A 23891-nucleotide genomic window follows, 5' to 3' on the forward strand; every position below is an offset into this window, starting at 1 on the left:
TCCGTTGCAATAATTTGTGGATAAAGATAACAAATAGCATGCCACTATGCCATTAAAATTTTAATTTTAGAACACGACTTCTAAAAGGAAGAATCATTCTCTAAAAAAAGTAGCAGAACTAAGGAAACACTATCGTGCCTAATCGATCATCTCAACGTTTGCATTTGACAAAGGTTCACAAACTACCAAATTACTGATTATAGCACATAAAAGTGGAAAATTTCATTTCCCTAAGGGTAAATAATGAACACTAGTTAGGGTAGAGTGTCTGTCTACCCTAACACTCCAGGAAGAACATTGCCTAAGTGTCTATCCAGGAAGAACTTGTCTTGGGTGAGGAAATGTTAGAATTGATGACATATTTGTAATACCAGAATAAAACGCTGATTGCCTATTAATTTAGCCATGTATTAATACATAAAATTTCCTTTTCATTCAACTGGAGCATGGCTGTAAATCCACTGCCTGTCCATGCAGGATATTTTTTTATAAAAGAATGATGATTTCCATGCAAATATTCAACCTACACCACTCATGATGCTAGCGCCTCTTGAATGTATTTGGAGTAACGGGACATTATGCTTTTGTTCACACCTGAGGTAGATTCTCATCATAACCTAAGGAGTCCTTATATGGACTGTTTCAACTAACAGTGAGTTATTCTACCTCATACGAACGTGGAAGGTTTTTTTCCTCTCTGAAACACAATTTTTCATCATGCAAATTGTTCAGAGAATATAATTTATATACAAAAATACTATTAGTGGGCGGTAGGTGTCGTTATGGGTAGACGGACAATGTGGAGTGTTCCCTCCCCCGATTAGTCCTTGGAGGTATAACGTAGTAGTAATAATAATAACAATAGTTACCTAATCTAAGATGTTATTCACCTAGTTTTATATGCAGGTGCGCCAGTCCAATTGTAATCAGCAGGTGAAAAAATACTGACAAATCAACAAACAGTTAGCGTGTTTTATGTTACGTAAAAGTTTGGTCATTATTTCGTCCAACGAGAATTTAGTAGATTCGCTTAATGATAAATGTGTCAATCGATAGTGTAATCGATTTAAAGAAAACGGGAATGTTGAGAAAGGCTACAGGAAGCCCAAGAACTTTCATACTTATTTTTCATGTGGATGGAAAAGCAATTTCTTGGAGTAAATATTTTATTTATTTATTTTTCTGGGGATGGGGGGGAGAGGGGAACGCTGTAGCTACAGTTACAAATGTTGAAACAATATGACAAAAGTTCAGTTATTAGAAAGATGTGTCGAGATACGTTAGTAGCTGATGTTTAACTTCTTCATGGTGAATTAAGTTAAGGGGATAATAAATCCCTCATTATTTTAAAGCCGGATACGAAACTCGGAGATCGAAATCTAAGAGTTTCATGCCGAAGAACTATCGGCGAGTCCAAGCGTAAGTCAACACCTGGGTGGTACAACACTAGCGCAAATCGGAGCAAAGGTGGAGCAAGCTCCATCATTATACTTAATATTTTCTCATAATGTAAAACGCAGCTCCTAGGAGATGTATTACTGTTTTACATTATGAGTATAGGTCACTACCCAGGCCGGTTTCGACCTTTATTGAGGTCTCATCAGTGAATAGGTAGAACTGGATAATACCAAGGTTTAAGTGAACCGAACTTACATATAGGTCGAAACCGGTCTGGGTAGTGACCTCTGCTCATAATGTAAAACAGTAATACATCTCCTAGGAGCTGTGTTTTACATTATGAGAAAATATTAAGCATAGTGATGGATCTTGCTCCACCTTTGCTCGGAGTTGCCCTAGTGTTGTACCATCCAGGTGTTGACTTACGCTTGGACTCGCCGATAGTTCTTCGGCATGAAACTCTTAGATTTCGATCTCTGAGTTTCGTATCCGGCTTTAAAATAATGAGAGATTTATTATCCCCTTAACTTAATTTACGCAGCCAGAAAAAATAGCCTCTTGGCTCTTTGTCGTTCTTCATGGTGAATTTTAAAAAAAGCTCAATTTTTAAACTCTAAACTGTTATTCACAATATTTATTACTGAATAACTTTCAATTTTATTTAATAAATATTTGCATTTGCATTCTTTGTTGAAATACCCGTCCCTAAGCATGTAATATGCTCAGCCAGAAGGGTAGCAAGAAATGCAAGAGAATTTATAACTGACGTTAACAGATCCTAATTATTATGAAAATGACAATAACTGTATATCAAATAAGAAGCCATATATAATATTATGTGAAATATAAATTAATATCCTACTTGATGCTGTTCTCTAATCTTTAATTTGACGTCATTAGTTTGAATCGAACTTGGGACCTCCGGTGACAAACTTAAAAGTATTCTGAAAACCTTTTTTTTTTGTGGCTGATTATTATTATTATTTTTTAAACGAAGAATTAAACATGTCGTTCTAAAGAACAAACATGTACAATTTACAAAAATGACGGCTTTCATAATTCGCACAATGGCCGTTGACTGAGGTATGCTGTGCGATCCAATTGTCCTTCGACGGAAGTAAATAATTGCAAGAAACTGATGCGTGAGAAATTTAGTCGCTATATAAGTATGAAAATTGTTATACCAGTCGGGAAGACAACGCACGTGAATTAGTTATCCGTTGAAATCCTAAACCACCACCTCCTCCTCCTTCTTCTACTTCTATTCAATAACTCCGTTCGTGTTCTCATTCCCAGTCCCGCAATCAGATTGTTTTGCCGCATCCTTTTCAGCGTGGTCAGCACCCCTAATTACTACCTGCCATAAATTCTTTCTTTTGAAATGCCTTCTCGTTGTTCTATAACTCCCGAAATTACTTCCGCGTGACTAGCGACCTGCTAAAAATTAGGTTTAAACGTTGACCTTGATTTTAGAAGTGTGCGTTTTCTAATGTAAACCATTTTCTAGACATCGTTTCTGAATTATTTGCCCATTCGCAAGTGAGTTTGTGTTCCTGGAACAATGTGAAGAATATTTCAACTAGACATCATAATAGATTTTTTCTTCTAAGAGGAAGATTTAATATTAATTTGCATGAAGATTCGCCAATAACATCCATGATCCAAGTCTGAATTTTGATTATACGTATATAAATTTTATTATTTCCTTTGCAATATGGAAATAATAATATTTAATAAGCGAATAATATTTTAATAATAATCGAATATTTATTCAACAAACGACTTAAGACAATGTTCGCAGTAGTAGTGGAGAAAATTAAAAGACAAACAAACCAATAAAGTCCTTAGAAGTGGAAAGGAAATGGAACATAGACAAATAAGAACCGAAATGAATGCCAAGTAGAAGTTCATGACACGATGGTGATAAGATCTGATCGTCGAACGCCAAGTAACGGTTTCTAAGGAAACAATTAATAAATAAGTGTTGTTACCACATGACTAGAATGATACCCTCAAGCCACTTTCTTTAAGAAAATCTGCCCCAATGAACTAGTTAGGGAAAGTACAAGAAGAGCTACACTTAAAAACGCCCTAGGAAACCTCCCCCCCCCCGTCATTATATTTGCGTAACAGCAATGTGTGTGAGAGAGAGAGAGAGAGAGAGATAAGAAAGGGAAAAAGAACACGCGATAAATGATGGAACGATTCCACCAGCATACTACATGGATGGAGGAACTCGTTCTGGCCAACTTGTGTCAGCCCGGAAACAACCTAATTAGGGAACATTAATGGGGAGGACGAGGGGGGAAGAAGCGAGTTAACATTAATCAAATATAAGCGAACATGGCGATATCCAAACCAAACCAAGGACGTAAAACAATTCTTTTAAGTGAACGGGAAGATAACGGTTAATGAGTAAAACACGTCCCGTAAAATATAAATAAAAGTAAATTAAGAGAAAGTAGGACTTTATTGGAAGAAAGTAGACATCTGACATATGCTTGTCAAAAACAACATGAAAAATTAAACTAGAAATAGTTGTCAAATGCAACAGCAACTATCTGTGGGCATAATGTTGGACGAAATAGACAGCAATATTTTTAATTAAAAGAGGAATGGAATAATTCGGGTCTCTAATATTGCATTCATACCTACATGATTTGTAAAACGTCATGACTGGCTAATTTCTAGCATTTATACATTCAAACTATATGAAATTTATCCACGATGCCCAATCATTTAGACGTTAATTCCTCAGGTTTTAGGTCGGGCAAAATCGCTTTCAACCAACAGTATGCACATGTATAAAGTTTAAAAAAATTCCTCCAGCTCTGTATGTATTGTCGTGTTATAAAAAAAATAAAAAAAAACTAGAATTAACGCACTCTTTACATGTATGCGTATTTACTGTTTTTGTAATTCTACAAACTCCAGATATGCTTGGAGATAACTTCATAAGATCATATTAAGACCGAATCTGTCACATTCATAGAATTGAGGAATCGTTGTGGCAAACACATCTAGTATCTGCAAGTACACTTGACCTTTAATTTCTTTACTACAAACATCAATAAATGCAACGATATCGAAGCAAAGTATTACTGAAAACATAAGAGAATTTTGGAAGTTCATATTTGGAATTTAATATTAATTTCGAAAGGAAGACCCAGCTAATGTACCACTTCACAATGCCACTCGTACATGTGTTCAAGCAATGCAACACATTACATATTGTGGGTTAATACGAGTCGTCACATATTTCCTCCAGCACACTCGTAGGTGATGTGCGAAGCAACATCTTGCAGCTCGGAACGAGGAAACTGAGGAACATTTGCAGGAGTCTGTCGTGTGTATTTAGCATCGGTCAAGTCACGGAGGGTTATTCTGCAGACAATGTGGACTCTTTCTCTTCCCCCCCCCCACCCCACCGCACATACCTTTTCTGTATTCCCGTCATCTGGTGACGCCGAGTCAAACAGCCATCCTACCCGGGGAAAAACAAGTATCTCGGTCTGATTGGTGGCATACAGGTGTCTGAACACCTTCCACATGCGAACCTGACGCAACCGTTCCTTATACCTGTTTTTCTTGTTCCCGTGTCACGTCCATACTCCGGTAATTTTCCGCTATGGCAGACGGCTGATTTTATCCAACATGACATCCCCTGATCCACTTACACGACACCAAACGTACGATCTTTCGAATCTTGAACGTCACTTCGTGACAAGGGTTCTCTGAGAAATGATCACTAGTCACTTACTTCCTAATAAATTGGATGCTAAATAAGTGTAGCCAACAGCAATGACTCTTAGCAACGATAATGTAATAACCGGGGCACTCAGGAGGAAAGACATTTATTTTTCTGAAGGTAAGACATACTAGATGTATCAGGCGAATTGATAACAATACTTGATGAGATGCAAAAGGGAAGTGCGATTTACGAGGGAACTGATGATGAAATAAATGCGATTTTTTTAAGTAATCTATGTGGTCAGTCATAGAAATGTTGTTGCCACTGCAAGGATAAATCTCTCTGTACCGGTATTCTTATTTTTCGTGAACAGTATAATTATCCTAAACTTTAAAAACAATGAAAGAAACAGTCTCAACTTTCAAATTTGTTAATAACTTAAAATTTAATTTGTTAATTAGAAAGAATTATCTATTTAATTGCTGCCCAATTAGTTCCATGCTAAACTCAACGAAACTAAAATATTGTACTACGAGATAGTTACATAAAGTGAAGGACACCAACAAAAAAGAGACAGAGAATGGCTTTTTAAAATGCTTTTAATGTAATTTACATAATCGTCCAGTACAAAATATAGCATATAGCATAAATGTATAACTTATTATCTGTAATATCTTCGCTGAGTGTACGATTCACACATTGTCAACAAAAACTGTTTATAAAAATGGAATGTAAAGATGATGCCCATAATCAACAGTGGCTTTTATCAAGTCCGCAAACTCTGTGAAGAGGATTTCAAGTGGCGCGGTTTGCTGCCACGCAAAATGCACTGAAGTGTAGTAGCGGAACAACACAATAGTACAACAACAATTTACAGTGTCACCAAGGTGCATAATTATCTGAGTCCATTAACACTTATTTCGTTCTCGTTAAATATACAAAGTCCACAATGTTTGCACTTAGTTAAGGAACTCGTTCAAGGATAAAATAATGCCCATTGAGGAAATTATTCGTGATGTCAGGCAAGCATCACGGAGTGCACCACATCGATTGCCATTTATACATATTTCGTACCATTGTACACGTTTTTTTTTATTTTATTTTTTATTTTTTACAACAATTTACATACAAAAAACACCAGTTAGGAGTTTAATCATTTTGTTCTCATTCGTCATCAAAGGGACGCTTTTCAAAAATATTACACAAAATAAATATATACAAATCCTGGTTGTCGTGTCACATCCTTCTTATCCATAGACACCTGCGAGAGTTGTTCGCATACTGGGTTAACCAAAATATATTTCTAGCAGGTTATTTTGTGGGTTTCCTTTAAATATGTCATCTAAAATATGAATCGGAGAATGTTGGATTTCTTTAAAATCATGTGCGACACATCCTTTAGAAAATACAAGTATCTGATTTGTTAAACGTCTTTGTTCGAATGGCCAACCAAATACTGTCATGATTTCGAATGCGGATATATGAAAAAATAAACGATTTTTAAGGCACTCAAATATAGAAAACGCATATAAAGGCTCTCCGAGGTTATAATAAAGTGGATCGAAACCTCTCCGCGATGATATTTAAATATGAAATCTGCCATCTGATCATGAACCAGTAAGGTTATCAAAAATCTCAAAAGAGACTGATAATAGATAAGCTAAGCTGTTAAGTCATCTTACATCCCAATTAGGCGTGAACGTGACTGACACATCATTTTAACGATAATAGCTTGTGAGATAAAGATCGCGTCATCACATTATCATGATTTATTTTGGGTTCTAGTTTCTTTCTCTTGAAAGGCGCAAGTTTTTAGGGACCACGGCTTTTTTTTTTTTTTTTTTCGTCTTTCTGTCTAAGAACAATACTTGATTTCCTAATTGTTAATGCTTACTAATCGAAAAAAGTAAGGTACGAATGACTATTTTCAGATTGCTTTAAGGCACGTGAATAACAAGAAGGCCTGCTTATAGTTGTATTAGTCTACTAGATCCCCTGAACTGCAAATATTTGATTAACACATGGAAAATGGACACGCAGGTTAACTGAGCGTGCTTAGTAGCTGGCATGCTAGAGAACAATGATTTAAATGTTTCTCAATTCACTACAAAGACTTGCAAGTGACCTGAGTACAAATATATCAATTCTAAAAAAAAATAGAAATCCGTGATCACTGCTTTATAAGGAAAAGACAACCGAGGTGTTAAAACATACCTAAAAATTCAAATTTATGATATTGAAACGTTTTTTCGAAAATTTAAAAAAAATTAAAATTTCAACAATATTTAGTTGAGAAAAATCTACTGAATTTAGAAGGAAACAATAGTTTCGTTCTCCAACTAAGAGCAGATAGAGGAAACAACTGAAATTTGTAAAGCGGTGGTATAAACCTATCGCATACTATAAACTTGTATCTCATAGCCAGTAATATAATCGAGTTCGCTAATGTCTGTGTGGCAGGGATTTCGCTGCTTGATTTCCTACTCATCAATCTGGGGTTTCCGTGGGTAATTTGGCACGCTCATGTTTGATCAGCGATCTGATAAGTACATCAGTGCAGGCACGTAATGGACAGATGGGTTGGCTTGTCTCTGTGAATAGTAAGTTAGTTGGCTATGGCGCGATATATTTTTTTTTAATCTTTACAATTTTTTTTCATTTTTGACTAATTAGCTTCTTATTAGATAATCAAAAGGCATTTCTCTCGACAGTTTATTATTACGTCACCTCATTAACTACCTTTATGCCGAATAGATATTTTATATATGTAATCCTGAAATATTTAACTATAGTTGATCGCTGGAATCCAAACTAATATAATTCCTAAGCTTAATATTAGATTTTTCAAAGTGCTACGTAGTGCAAAAAACATTGGTTTATAGACGAAAACAAATGTTCGCTACGGAGATTTGTTTTAATAAGAAAATTAATTTGAGAATACTATTCGAAAAACAGATATCAAACGCAGAAAAAAAAAATCCGATGGTAAATATTAAATATTAAAATCTGATGCCGAATAATCTCAAATGGATCATTCAGGACTGCATTTCTCTGTGCCAAAACATCAATTAGGGATTACTACACACGTTCCCTTGAAATTTCACAGAAAAGATAAAGAATACTCCAGCATGGAGATGTCGTATACAATGGAATGCATATATTTGTGCATAGGACCGTTAATGGTCAAAAGAAAACAAATACTCGTAAGCTAATATTCACAACAATTCCACGTTTAAAGTTTAATGTTAAAGTGGTTAGAGTGCCCCCAACAGCTCCACTTTTTTTTTCTTTTTTTTTTTTTTTTTGTTAGTATTTAATTGTTCTTCGAAGTGCCACGGAATATCTGTGACAATAAGATATATACATTTTAATAAATAAAAATATCGGAGATTTTATATCTTATATTATCGTTGTATTTACAGTTTTTAAACTAGTTTGAAATTTAAATTTAATTGAAATTTCAAACTAGGGCTAAGGTAGTATACCAGGAACTCTACAGAAAATTTTGTGATAATTATCGTAATCTGATAAAATGAAAAAAGAAATATTCAAGACAAAATGTTAATAAATTACCTCGAACAAGAGTGACCGACGCAAGCGGCTGTCATTACCAGATTAAATTCATTTGTAAAACGGCTATATATGAAAGAGATCTTTATAAAACAGGGGGGGGAGTGATATGGATTTTAAAAAACAATATGCTTGTATACGCATACTTTTATATACTGGCCATTATTTAAAAATCTCAGTGTAGAAAATTTTAAGTAGAGACTCAGGACAGAATCGAAGTTCCAAATCACCAGCAGTATTCATAATTTGCTTAACTTCTGATCTTTGCAGCAACCTAAAACGTTCAGTAATAGGGGAAAACAATTAATTTCTGGTTAGAATCAACTGTGGGTTGTTGTACATACAATGGGGAGCTCTTTGCTTCTTAGTTGAGGTAAGTACGCTTAAATAGAACACATCCGGTATAGAAATCGTATTTGAATACGGAGTCAGTTGCACATTTGTACACTATCTCATGTGAGTGCACTGTTTATCACACTGGCCTTTCTAACACACAGTTCTAAATGATAAAATAACGTTGTGCACAGCGGAAAGATTGGCGCAAAATCGTCAAAATTCTTTCTCTCTGGTAAATCATTGTCAAGATAACAACTTTTGTTGTTCTCATCTTCAAGCAAAGCGCCAAAGTCTAAATTTTCAAAAAAAAAAAAAAAAAAAAAAAAAACATTAATAAATCCATGGTCACGATCGCGGAATACTTGTCCACGATGTTCAACTCGCACCACATTTGGGGAGAAGATTGTGTGGCTTTCTATGAAGTGAGATTTTGGGTGAAACCTCTTAGTCACAATATGTAAATATGAGTCTCACTCTCCTCGAGGATTAACAAACGAAGCATCTCCATCAGATGGCGATACTGAGATTTAATCTCCACGTTGATGATCCATAATTAGAACAAGCTTGTAGTCTTCTGAAAATATGGTATCTGGAAATAATAAATGCATTTCAGAGTTAGTTTAGTTTGATTTGTGAAAAAAAAAATGAAATACTACTAAAGGAATGAAAAACATTGAATATATGCATACACAGGCTCCTTGCATAATATAAATACAAATTATTAATATTCATAGAAACCTGGCATCAAAACCTCAGATCCGAATCTCAGGAATCGGTCATATGGATTTCCATCTTCTCTAACATTTGTGCAGAAGACCAAGCGAAATAACCTCCAATGGTTCTAACACATGAATAATCCAATCTTTTGTTTTTTGATGTCATTCTGGCGAAATGCTCAAATGCTCAAAAAGTCTTTATGTGGTTAAAATGTGAACTCCAGAATTAATTCCTTTCTTATACTTGTCCATTTAAGTTGTTATGCCTATCTGATGTTTACCCAGCAGCATGAAAAGAAACCTACATGACGCGACGATCCCTATAAAGGAAAGCAAGTCAGCAATGTTCCATTGTTCTAACCTCTCCAAAGGAAGATATTATCAAAAGACAGCCTCTTCTCTACTTGAAGGCTCACTAATGTGGTGATCACTAATTAACTGAGAACAGATCTCCTACCCAACACTAATTATCTTTAAATACAAATATGGCTATTGTTGTTGTTGTTTCGGAATTACGACACAACAACTAAGGTTATGAAGCCAGTGTATTATGTCTGCAAACTGGATAAGTTCTTCGAGCTGGTTTGCTTGTTTTGTGGAATGAAAAACTCCGAGTTTCAGGGAGGAAAAGCCTACCGCCCGAAACCGGCTAATTCACCTTTATTTGAAAAGCCCTTCATTAAGGTTTATTGCTTTCCAGATAGGATTCGACACAAACATGAAAAGGGTTGAAGCAACTCATGAAGTCGCTCTTTACACTTCCCAATTATTCGATCGCACACAAGTCTCTTGGGGCAAGCTATCATGCCTTCTTTCTGGTAGTTTTTTTTCCTATCTTTTCTCTATAAATGCCACAGTATCCCAGCGCTCTGTGCTTTCGCACACAGACTCTTCTTCTTATGCATTAAGGAATTCCTCTCGTTTCTGTATTCTACAAATCTTGTAGAGCTCAAATAATTCAAGTTTCAAGATGTTCCATCCATAACCAATTTTTTTTAGCGCATGGGAGAATCCGGGATACCAGTATTGGTATTTGGATCTGAGATCAGGTCCCATACGCTAACAACAACCAACTTCTTAAACAGTGAGTGATTTCCTGACGAATTAGTGAACTTCAACAATACTAAAACACAATACCCTGTCTTATTTTTCGTCAGAAAGCTCTCACTTTACTCTCCTTATTTTTGATAATATTCAGATCTTCAGTCAAGATCACATTTCTCTTTTTGGGATGATTTACATCCCTAGCTTTTCATGACATAAACACAACACGTATGAAACTTTGTGTCCTCGTCAGTTCGAGACGTATAATTTTTTTTTTTTTCGTAACAACTGGCAGTACTGTTGAACCGATGATGAGGTAGTATATTGTTATTATTATATCACACCTCCAGGGAGTCCAAAGACTCATCGAGGGAGGGCATCAACTCTACAACTCTTCGTCTCACTACTCCATCAACCTACATCATCTAACACCAACGCCATCTACCACCACTAGTGCTTTCACACACATCCATGCCCACGGAGGGATTCGAACCAGCAGCCTTTTGGCAGGAGAGCGGATACGCTAACCAATCGGCCAACCAGGCCGGCTGGAGTGATATTAGAGTGATACCAGCTATTTCCGTAAGTATCAGTACCAGTTTCGGTAGAATAAGCACTTGTCGAGTTATTGTGTTTTCAGTAAGTGTATGTCTGTCAAGAAAATGGAGAAGCGAAGTCTTGAACAACGTTGTGCGATTAAATTTTGCGTTAGACTGAATGACAGTGCTGTTGTAAGGTTCGATAAAATTAAGCAGGCGTGTGGTAATGATTTTGTTTTATCACGTGCTCAAGTATTTAAATGGCACAAGATGTTTTTGGAGGAGAGAGAACGCGTAGAAGATAGGCATTGTGCATGGCGACGTATCACAACAAGAACGGACGAACAACCTCTTGGAGAGACTGTAAATCAAATATACTACAAAGCAATCCTTGAACAGTTGCGAAAACATGTCTTACGGGTGCGTGTAGAGATTGCGAATGATTGGATCTTCCATCACGACAATGCGCCTTCTCATTCGCTGTCAGTTCGCGAGTATTTAGCCAAAAATGCATTCTAACAGGAACAGCCACCGTACTAGCCCGACACGTCTCCGTGTAACTTTTTTCTTTTTCCCCGAGCTCGGAAACAAGAAGAAAGGCATCCATTCTGAAACTGTAGAAAACATCCAAAGAGCAATGATAAGGATCATAAACGAGCTAACAGAAATAACAGGACTCCGAATCCTGTTATACTAAATGGAAGGAATACTGTAACTGGTGTGATGCATGCAGGGGGAGTTCTTTTGAAGGTGACTACAATGTATCAGACGATTCATTGAATACACGATTTTATACGAATTTTGCCACATTGCTTTTCTGGTAGACCTCGTATATCAGTGCGCGCGCATACGGAGTGTTTGGTAAGTGTTGGATTGTTATTACCGTTAAGCAGAATTCCGATATTACTGTGACACACACACACACGCACGCACGCACGCACGCACGCACGCACGCACGCACGCACGCACGCACGCACGCACACACACACACACACACACACACACACACACACACACACACACACACACACACACACACACACACACACACACACACACACACACACACACACACACACACACACACACACACACACACAAAATAAGTAACAAACGATTTATCATTATCTTATTCTTCCAATAACGAGAACGTGATTTCTCGTGCAGGAAATGCTTGAGGCTTTCTGAAGAACATCGAATCGATGAAAGGACAAATAATTTTTCAAGAAGAGAAGAGAAACTGGCTGTCCTTGCCGTTTAAAATTTTATTCATTTTAGAATTATCAGAATGAAATGAAGTGTAAAGCAAGTGAGGAAATGATTGTAGACCATCGTGAAAAAGGCGCATTTCATAATCGCATCCTTGACACCATTAATTATCACAATAATTGACCAGACAGCCCGATGATGTAAAGAAAGCTTTGGGTTTTCCAGAATTGGCAAAGAACACGTGAACACAGTGGAAGAGCAAGATAGTTAATTTACTAAACTAACTTAATAAACAGATATTTCTTCTGAGTATCACAAAACAGCATCTGGGCATCAAAGGAAGAGAACGACGGATATTCAAATACAACGGATTATAACCACACGTTTAACAGTTATCGCTCTACATGTAATCCACGTGTATAAAGTTTCAAACTATAACACAATTAGGAAATTAATTTAAATTAGGATAAGTCATAAAACTTTGGAACTTTCGATGAACAGACGTTCATATCAAAACTATTTCAATGAAGCAATTTGCCATTATTCAAAAGATCTGGTTACTGTCAACTATATACAAGGACAATCTGGACTTATGAGATTTGATAAAGAGAATATAGTAGTACTGGTGTTCTGGGATTCGCTTCTCAATGGCTTATTTGAGCAAAATATGGTAAGTTATAAGGGGCGAGAGCTGATCAAAATCCAGTAGCTACAGGAAAAAGCTAGTTAGTCATTATGAGAGAGCAATCACCTGCCAGATTTTGTTGAAGAGCTAAAGATTGATGTAATGAAATGACCTATTTTATCAAAATGTGTTATTTATTGGGATTTTTGAGAATCCTTCCAACACTTTTGGAAGCACTTTTCATTTACGACTAAGTTTTTTTTCTACGGATTTCCTCTTGGTTTGGCGGATTTAGAGCAAACGGTGAATAATTTTTTGTCACTTTTGAATGTAGCTATTTAAGAACATCGTTTGCTTGGAAGCTGAGATATCCTCTTCTGCAAGTGCTTCGGAGGAGCGCATGCTGTGAGTTTTTATTGAGAAACTTAATTAGACTGTGTTTTCGGATGAAGGATATGTAGAGGATAGGTTCACATAGAGTGCGAAATAAGTGGGTTTGCAGTAAACTGATAGAAAAAGAGAAACGTCAGTTTCATGTTAGAGACAAACATCGAGAAATGATGATACTACTTGTAATTCCTTTTCAACAGTAAACTTAATTTTGGGATGAAGCAGACTCATTTTTATGTAATACATATTTGCAACTCTTGATTTGTAAGTTTCCAACGGCATCAAATGTCGTCAACGTATTGGGTCCACAGGGACTCTCCATGGAGATCTCTTCATGTTCCACGTGAAATATCCGGAATTAACGACAACAGATCTGAATATTCCCACGATGTTTGCAAGCTAGCGACAAAAATTCCAGGATATGAGCCAGATGTAGGTAATTTTAAAGGAAGTGATATCAAAACTTGCTATGATATCCAGGTAATATTATAGTCGGTTTTGGTTTTTGACATACGATCTTTGGGATAAAACTAAATGCTTCATTGAGGTTCCTTAAATAGGAAGCTCAATTAATAAATTAATCAGTTCAAAGGAAGCACTGAAATTATAATTTAATAGAAAATTGTAATTTTCAATTCATAAAGTACTTTTTCCCCTGAAGTTGAATTTGAATCTCGTTTTTTTATTTTTTTAAATATCACTCCCACTCGCTAGACGTTGCAGAACCTATAGGAAATTGATGCCGTGTCGACAGACGTAGTTGCATTTTTAAAGTATCCACTGCTAGACTGATTGACCGAATGGATAGGTTATCAGCTCTCCAAATAATCGGCTGAGGGTTCAAATCCCGCTGTGGGCATGCTATTGCGTTTGTAGGAGATGAATTTCATCGTACGGTGCGAGACCACCGTCCCACTTATTGGAGACATGAAGTGACTTAAAAAGTTTCATGTTTGATCGCTAAAGCAGGATTTCCGGACAAGTAAATATAAAATCAAAAATAAATTTGCACTTGCATTTCCATTATTCGCTTCATTTTATTCCACTAATGAAATTTTATGATACTCAAAACGAAATTTGTTAATTAGTTAGGTTAATTAAATATCGTACCTCTTAACTGTGTTCAAGAGACTCTCGTTGTTAATCAAGATCGGTGTTTGGATTATGTACAGTGCTCGTATTAAAATTAAACTTCTGAGATTAAAATTAAGCAGACTGAAAATAAAACTGAAATATCTCCAAATTTTAACGATTCGAAAGGATTAATTAGTACAATCCTTTCGAATCACTAAACGCCAAAGTCCAATAGTAAAAATGATCCGGATGAAATTAAAATAGAAATACCTGGACGTATGCAATTATACCTATATCCTAAAATCTCAATTTTATTCAATTCTATAATTTCAAAATAGAGTTAACTGCTATATATAATTTCGAAATGATCTGCTGTCCCCTTCCATTTTTGTCCTTGAAAATGGTTCGATTGTAAACATTTTATCTTTCCAAATAAAGAAAATTACTTTATTTCACCTATTGAGACAAAATAATGAAGTTAACAAGGTTTTTTGAACTGAACTGAACACAGGAAATTAAGGCTTCATGAAACCGGTCACAATAAAATCACGTGGTTCCAGAAAAGATTAGAGACAGTAACAATTTTTAGAAGATTAGAAAAGATTAGAAGAAAGAGAAAAGATTAGAGACAGTTTTGTAACTGCATCAAGTTGATTGATGCAGTTACAAAACTGCTAAGAAAAAAGATAAAAGGCCACTGGAATATTTATTAAATGGGAGAACGAAAAACTAAGTAAGCTCATTAAATGAACTAGTTCGAAGAGCCGGGTTAATCGATAAACGTATGTTGCATGGATGTGACAGAGCTCAGGCTCGGACCCATGACATGTGGATTCTGTATATGTGCACTTTAGCATGAAACTTGAAGGTAACCAATCCAAAAATTAGAAACGTGATTTTAAGACCGCAAGCAATTACCTCATAGTCATTATAATCAGAATCTAATAACACACCGATTAGTTGATGTTCACATAGGCAGGCATACAGTGAAAACTAAATAACAATTGCATAATTACATGAATTCATACTAAGCTAGTTATTCAAGGAAAATAAACACGACATGGTCAGATATAACAGATAATTATATAAAAGAAAAGCTATTGTAAGTTTTCTGTAGGCTAACTTGCAATCCAGTTAGAAACAGCGAGTGACAAATGAACACACTACTAAAAAAACAAGGGAGGGAAAATAGTAGTCGAATTTTGAAAAATTTAGGAAAGAAACAACACTGAAATGCCTCCAAATTTCGATGGAGATTTGACAGTTGGTTTTACTGACTAATTGTTCACGCAATCAAAAGAAAGAGCAAATCTAAACTCTATATTTCTTAGAAATCTTTATATGCACAGATATGCTCAAGGGTATGACATTTCCTCTCTCTCTCTGTGTGTGCGTGTGTGTGTGTGGGGGGGGTGTCAACAGTAAACTGATGTAAAAGCAATCATAGAATGAATAGAATATTATATGAGAAATGCAATCGATTCTAGAAAAGCTTACCTGGTTCGCTTCTAGTGTCGCTTCATGTGCAAAGAAAGATGGTCAGATCTAGAAAACGATCGTTGGCACAGCTGGCATTTAAATGGCTTCTGACCCGTGTGTTTGCGGTAGTGTCGGGTCAGTTCATCAGAGCGCGCGAACTTCCACGTGCATCCTTCCCACGTACAGGTGTACGGCTTTTCACCTAGAAAAAAATAAATAAACAAATAAAGGAGAAAAAATGAAGCCACAAATCTTAGTGGTATTTTTTTGTTTGTTTGTTAGTTAGTTATTATTATTCTTAATCTTGGGAAAGTCGCAATGCGAAAAAAAGTATCAAGAAGCTAAGGGTTAACCACGAACAGGTGCGGAAGTTCCTTAGGGAGTAGAGGTGTTAAGATTCCTCTTCGTCCAAGGCCATTACACTGATAAATCTAGACAGCGAACATCGCTCGTTGAAGCATCAAATCTCTTCCTAGTTTAACATTATACGTAATCACAAGTGCATTACAAAAAAGTTGCCTTTAAACTGATTATTACGTCAGCAACAAGCGATCACTTCAACAATGACAAATTACAACCTGTCTCGTTGCCCGCGGATAACTCAACTCTATTCCCATACTTCCAGAGGGCTTTCTAGCTTTATCAACACGGCCATTAATGTCGGCCTATTGCATGTCGTTAATTCCGATGTTCCCATGACCATTACGACTGTGCGGGGCCGTAGGGCGGACCCCGCCCTACGGCCCAACTGATAATGGAACCGTGTGACGGTTCTACAAAACTAGCTACTGGTCAATTGCCCACAAACAAAGGACATTATCTCTCTTGGTAGCTTATTCCGCACACCACTGCCGCCACATAGGGTTGTTATTTTCTACGAGTCGTGTTTCTCCAGTTTATTCTGAGTCCCGATATAATAAACACTTAAAGTCCGAAGGGGATATTTTCCAATGCTGCACCTCGTGGATATCGTTAATGAAATTGGTGTTGTTCCTGTGTCACACGAACGCCGATTTAATTAGAATTAGATTTTTTTGCGGTCATTTTTTTTTTCTTTGCACATGTAGAGAATTATCGGTACCCGTCTGTGAGAGAAAATATTCAACTGGAAAACAAGAATGTTTCGACTTTGTTTTGTCTGTAATGGAAAAGGTCATCTGCAGAATTGCAAATCACAAGCTAAGCTGAAGGGCGAATAGGCTTGGGTTGAGTTAGTTAGAATTATGGCCAACGTGAGACTCTGAGGCTGGTAAATTATATCTGTTGACCGTGAGTGCGTTCTCTGGCCAGTTTTCTTTGGGGAGGGGTGAGAGGAATAGGTAACTGTCATGGAGATCAGATTTGTATTACATTTAAATGTTATTTGAATTCATTGGCAAAACTAAAAGTTTATTCAGGCTTTTCTACAAAAATGATCAATGAATTAAAAAAAATCTTTTTTACAGTTTGACACAAATATGTATATTCTACAGATCAATTAGACTTTTGACAACTGGGAATTAAAATCTTCAAGTCAGCTAACAACACCAGCGTGACAAAAGAAGCAAAATTTATCTGCAAGGAAATTATTAGTCAGATTTCGGATATTTAAATTAGAAAAATAAATAATGGTAAAAACAACCATAAAAAAATAAAATCCTACTCCGTCGCTTGGCAAAGAAAAACGATGGGTGGGAAAAAGAGGAGTTTCAAATCAAGTGATGATTGCAATTTTATTTAATAACTGAAAAAAACAGTAGGATTTTCTAATTAATCAATGTGTACTAGTTCTTAGTTTCGAAAACAACTTTCATTGCGATACTCACGGTGACGATATTTCTTTAAATCAACATTTTAAATGAAGAAAACGATTGATTTTTTTCGAACATAAATTTTACGTTTGGAATTTTTATTTCTATATCTATCTTAATAACCGACAAAAAGAAAACGTGTGAACGACAAAAGGAAGATTAAAGTTTACAGAACTTAAATGAAACTGCTGTCTTTGAATACTCTCAATGTGTACTACTAGGTATTGCAATGTAAGGAATTATAACTTAAAAAGTTTTTTCCCTGTTTTTTTTTTCTCTCTTAATTCCTCAGTAGGTCCACTTCCTCCACCATCCTTACAACTGCATCAATGGTCATTACTATCTTATTAGATGCGTGAACGCGTTTCCTTTCTAAACAACGAAAACCGTGTAGATTTATTTTATGCAAAGAGTCTTTGCCAAGACGTTATCAGTTAACAAGTCTTTCATTCACGCTTTCATTGTATTTAAATTTATTAAATACAGTAAAAATAGTCGCCTAATAGGTACATCCTTAACAGGAAGTGTATTATGTACACAGTTTAAGCAGAACAGACCGTACTATAAATTGTATTTTCGCGCTCTCTCTCTCTCTCACACACACACACACACACACACACACACGCACACATACACAGAAAGTAAAGCTTTATATGCGTGAGCGTCATGCGTGCACGATCTAATGAACTTAGGGTCAACACACGTCTCCTGGTTGAATTTTTCCCACACCCTCCAGCCCCGCCCGTATGACATTCGCACCCAAGAACGGACTCCTTTTCCCGGCACGCTCAGAATAGTGCGGTACTGAATTTCCGTGTCAGATATAATTGGTTATCAGCCAACACGTCAGCTGGTTGTGAGTGGGACACTTTTAGATCGAACGTGACTTGTTAAGGGGACAACCAGACCGTAGCTTGATGCTAATACTCGTCTCTGCTTAGCAGTGAAAGATAAAAGGGGTCATCCTCATGCTTGCCAGTACGATGAGAAAGACAAAACCTAATATAAGCTATTAAGTCCTATAAGTACATGTTTCCATCTAAAGACGTACAGATCAAAGGTCAGTGTAAAAGAGTCATAAATTATGAGAAACAAAGGTCTACTTTACAAACAGTAGGCGGGACAGCAGAATTAATTTTCATTCCGCTGGGTTGTCATTATTAAAAAAAAAATATATATTCAGTTGTATATCTTTAGTTTATTATTTCTGTTAGTTTTTTTTTTTTTATCAAAATTATTCGGACTGTATGGGTTTTTCCTTTAGGAATTTCCTCTATTTCTTCTAGGTTTTCTGGGTATTAAACAATGGAATAAATTTCAGGGAAACTTTCTTTTTTCATTCTTATAAACCTTTTATTGCATAAATACTATTTTCGTAAACGGAATTCCTAGCGAATCATTGTATCCTTAAAACATTAACTGGTAAAATATCACTCCGCCTTAGAATATTAACGACTGGAAATCAGAAATGGGAAATGCAAAAGGGTAAAAATGTTCTCAGGAAGAAATACAATCATGTATTATCCGTACACGGACTTCTTACAACCATTCATTACAATGCCGCTTTTATCTTACGATATTGGGAGTTCTTTGTTTCTAAACTGGAATTCCACATAAAAACGTCAATGGGAATAATAACAACAACAACAATAATAATAATAATAAAAATTCCTGGGCTTGCTACTTTGGTGACCCTCGATTTCAGGCCGCAATAGGGTAATAACCTTGAATCCGCAGGTCCATTTCTATTGTTGAAAGCCGCGACCTTAAATCCAGACTTCGAATGATTTACTAAGCACATGAGTCGTAACCTTTTTATACCAAGGCTACTACTGAGAAGGGGAAAACGGGGATTGAAAGAACAAGGAGCTTAATATTTTATGCGTTATAAATGTTACACAGGTCACATCCATATGGATATTGGAGAATAAATTACTTCTGTCAGTCCATATGGGATCTTATTTGGTCTAGCAAATAAAAGCTTCAATAGTGTGTCCATTTAAGCAGACCAGGCAGTTAATTTACTTTTCCATTTAAAGCGGTGAGGGGTATGTTGGAAACAGGTAAGTGTTAGAATGAATACTTGGCTATCGTCGTAATATTTGTTCTACCCAAATGACGAATCCAGGTGATTTATTACCATTTCGTTTTAAATTTTATTTTCAGATTTTATATATATATATATATATATATATATATATATATATATATAATATACACACACAAACACTAAAACATCTTTTATCCATTTTAAAATTGGCGGGATACCAGTTATAAAATTTTCGCATTACTAGCCATTTTAAGCAAATGGCTGGGGTGAACTGGTTTTTTGACATTTGAGGGAAATACTAGCGGGGGGTCCAGCACTGACAAGCTAAATTAGGCCATGCTATCGCGATTACTCCACTATATAGCACTAGGTGGGCGAGGTGTTCATGACTTGCTGTGAGGGTTTTAGTTGTTTCTTTCGGTTGTGCAACAGTCCACAGGCGACAACGTATCGAAAGTCTCATCTGGAAGTTCAGAAGCCTGCTTCTGTATTATGGTAATGATCAAAACATCGGAATCTTCTAAAAACAGATTTTTTTCGTTTCTCAACGCGAAACTGTCATTCAATATCGGTTTAATAAAAGATTTCCATCTGGTTGGTATATATATTTTAGCCTAGACATGAAATAAAATTTCTGGGCTACAAAATATACTTGTCTAGACTGCAAAAGCCATTGATATATTATACAGTGGGAACGAAAATCTTCTAGGACGTAAATAATTATTAACTATTGTTCTCAACATCAATCCGAAACTTCCTTTTTTAGCATCTCATTGAGCAACTATTTCTCATTTCATTTGATATCGATGTCCGCATTCTGAAAACCGTCCTAACGAAAATCACCACCAAAAAGCGTGATGGTGTACTTCAATAAAATGTCACGACTCGGAAAAAACGTGACGAAAGCGTGAATAAGACAAATCAGTAGTCACGTTATTTTCAGCTGGCTGACGGCCTCCAGTGATACCACTCCCTATAGAAATGTCTATCGTTGACGAATTAATTGTTAAATCGTCATTTACAAGTTAGAGTACGATCACACACACCAAAACGCAGAGGTCAATATGTCTTCAGGTCTCGCCGAGTTCCAGAACTTTTGCATAAGTTACTTAACAGCCAGATGGTGCAACGGATGCTGAGTAAGATGCCTTCGAGCAGGGGTGTACAGTCAGGTGAAAGAATGCATGTTCTGCGTATTCAGACAAAGCACCAAAAAATAAAAAATAAAATAAATAAAATAAAATGGATTTTTTCACACATTGACCGTTTTAAAAAGAATCTGGAAGTAAAATTGGAAGAACACAAGAAAAAAACTCTTGATATGAAAACTAAAGGAGAGTAAAATTAAATTCTATTGATTCTCACCTGACTAGTAGCAAATTATTTCTGTTTACAACGAAACTTGAAAAGAAAAGCAGAATATGTGATGTACCAGAACCCTCTAATCATGCATGCCAGTACCAAGCAGGTATTTTTCCAGTTCTCCCATTTTACTTATGCACGGTGTCTATGCCAAAGTGAACTAGTTGAAATATATAATACAATATAACAGAGAGATATATATTACTCGATTGGTGTGTGACCTATTATGGCAAGTTTGATTTTTTATTTTATTTTTTTGTAATCGTGTATGGTAGTGGTTGTTCAGGCTGCAGTCGAGAAAATGAATGGGTGAAGAGGAAGAATATTTGCTTTGTCGATTGAGTTTTAATGTGAAGTAGTGCTAAATAGCGGCCACTCGTCCTAAGATTTGGAGAAGAGTGTAGGAATCATCTATTAGAATTCTGATGAACAATGACCATTTTCTACAGATGTTTTCTAAATATCAGTAAGAAATGTATGCAGTGTATGCATTAACTGTACATCAGTGTTAGTGTAAATGGTAAGCGATGGGTTATGAATCAAACACAATTGCTCTCTTCAGCGGCATTTCATATGCGAGATTGATATTCAAATGGAAGGATAATTTGCTATTTGTATTTCTCATTATTTGTATATATGCTCATTAGTACAGTAGGTGGACTATGAATTAGATATTTTTGCTGTAGTGAACCAAACATTGAATTTTTAAAGCTATTTCGGCCTCCAATAAGCAGAGCAATGGTGCTGCACTGGACGATGAAACTTGTCTTTTTCTAAATTCTTTCACCATCTTGGTATCCTGTCCTAATTGTACGTTTTTCCCACCAATGCTTTTTCCATTTCTTCTCATTTCTTCTCAAATGAGTTTAGGGTTCAGGTAGTGAAATAGCACTTCACTGGCCATTGCAATGTTCCGAGGTTACTCTCTTCGCACCATGCTTTACAATCACTTCTTTAAGATATACAGTGTTATCGTACTGGAAGGTGAAAGGGCCCGTACTATAATAGGATATACACAGTAGTCCAAAACAATAATGCACTAGTCATGACTCCATGCACTACAACTAGAGAATCTGATCCAAACCATGAGAAGTAATCCCAAATCATCATCACATTTTTTGTCGCCAAAACTTCATCGCTGGGATAACAGGTAATGATCTAAACATGTACATCAAAATGGAAGAATACATGGCGTTACTCGTCGCGCCACAGAACTGATTTCCATTTTCCACAGTCCAAGTTGGTTCTGCATGCTTTGTCTCACACAAATCGACGATACACATTCTTAGAATTAAGAAAGCCTTGTGGGGGTATATCAATGTGTATCGTGAAGACATCTATGAATATGCTTGTGACTGCTCGCATCTCCAAAGATAGATTCTCTAAAGCATGTTAAATGAAGCAACACTCTCCTCGAGAAGCGTCAGCTCCTTTCTCTCATTATTTAGGCCTATCTGGTTGCATCTTGGATTCAATGTCGCCTGAGGACTTCCATTTCTTCGTTACATTACCAACTGTGAAGTTAGGTATGCTTACTGCTACTACGATAGAGCACAGATATCTATTTTCCTGCAATCAGAGGGATGTCTCATGATGTTTGGTAGGGCAGTGTATCTTTGTGGAGAGAATTTCTGAGACTTCCGTATGAGCCCAGATAATTTGCTTTTGTTAAAGAAACGTTACAATGAGAGAGAATATGGTGACTCTCATTTTCTGACCGAAATGGAAACCACAGTTTTTTAATCACAGGCATGTGTTATACTAAATGAACAATGAAGGTGTTTCCCTCATTGGTTTTAAATTGAATCTATATCCCTCTATTTCGGAATGATTATGCCAAAATTCTAAGGAGACGTCATAAAGAAACGATGAATATCTGAATTAAAATAAAATCAAAAGGAAGATACAACCCTCTACCGCCGCCCCCATTTATTTTTACAATTACATCCCACTGAGGATACTGTAATAACGGAATTTATCATGATTTTTCTTCCTTGTTTTTCTGCATTTCATCAAGAAGCCCCGTCTGAAAGCATTCGGTATTTGGTTATTGCATTATATGTTTAATTCTTTTGCCTCAAGATATTAATAACGATTCTATATATTTTACAACTGTTTGTATACTACCGACATAATACATTTCCATATTGTTTACTGAAACATCATAGAACTAGGATCAGTACCAAACTAATATATTTTTATTCAAAAACAGAAGCAATGAAAGGAGTGAGTGACAAGTTCCGGTTAAATATTGCGATTTAAAGACACCATAAGGTCAAGAAAAACGACTCATCAATAAACTGAGTTGTGCTTTTTCTTATACTCCAAACCATCGTACCTTGGTAATCAGAGATTAAAAGCGTTTTATCTTTCTTAAAATTTCAGTTTTAGGTGTTTATCGTTTCATGATTTTGTTATTATAGACTATGCAAATTAATTGTAACTGGCTTTGTTACTTGTCTGTACTATGTCGGTTAATGATTCCACCATTAGTTCTAAACAGAAGGGCCTCCCACCGTAATACGGTCGGTAATGATAATTTCCTTCGGTTGAAAATAGAACATCGGAATTCCAGTGCTGTCTATAATACGAGGAACATCGGAAATTGAGTTAGCCGA

The 23891-nt window shown here is 36.1% G+C and overlaps 1 protein-coding gene across 1 annotated transcript in view; it reads right to left on the reverse strand.

Annotated features, from left to right (window-relative positions):
• Window positions 1-5714: 5714 nt before the first annotated feature.
• LOC150104794 (uncharacterized) overlaps window positions 5715-23891 on the reverse strand; it is an 87768-nt gene continuing 69591 nt past the window's right edge. Inside the window, exons 5-6 of the mRNA XM_090395970.1 lie at window positions 16090-16273; window positions 5715-9584 (exon numbers count right to left, since the gene is read on the reverse strand). Of these exons, the coding sequence (XP_090252096.1) occupies window positions 16101-16273 (173 nt within the window). The 3' untranslated portion in view covers window positions 5715-9584; window positions 16090-16100. The remainder of the gene's footprint in view (window positions 9585-16089; window positions 16274-23891) is intronic.

Source organism: Typopeltis vanoorti, chromosome 7 (assembly GCF_054136105.1).
Source record: "Typopeltis vanoorti isolate ZY-2024b chromosome 7, IOZ_Tvanoo_1.0, whole genome shotgun sequence".
Taxonomy (NCBI): Eukaryota; Metazoa; Arthropoda; class Arachnida; order Uropygi; family Thelyphonidae; genus Typopeltis; species Typopeltis vanoorti.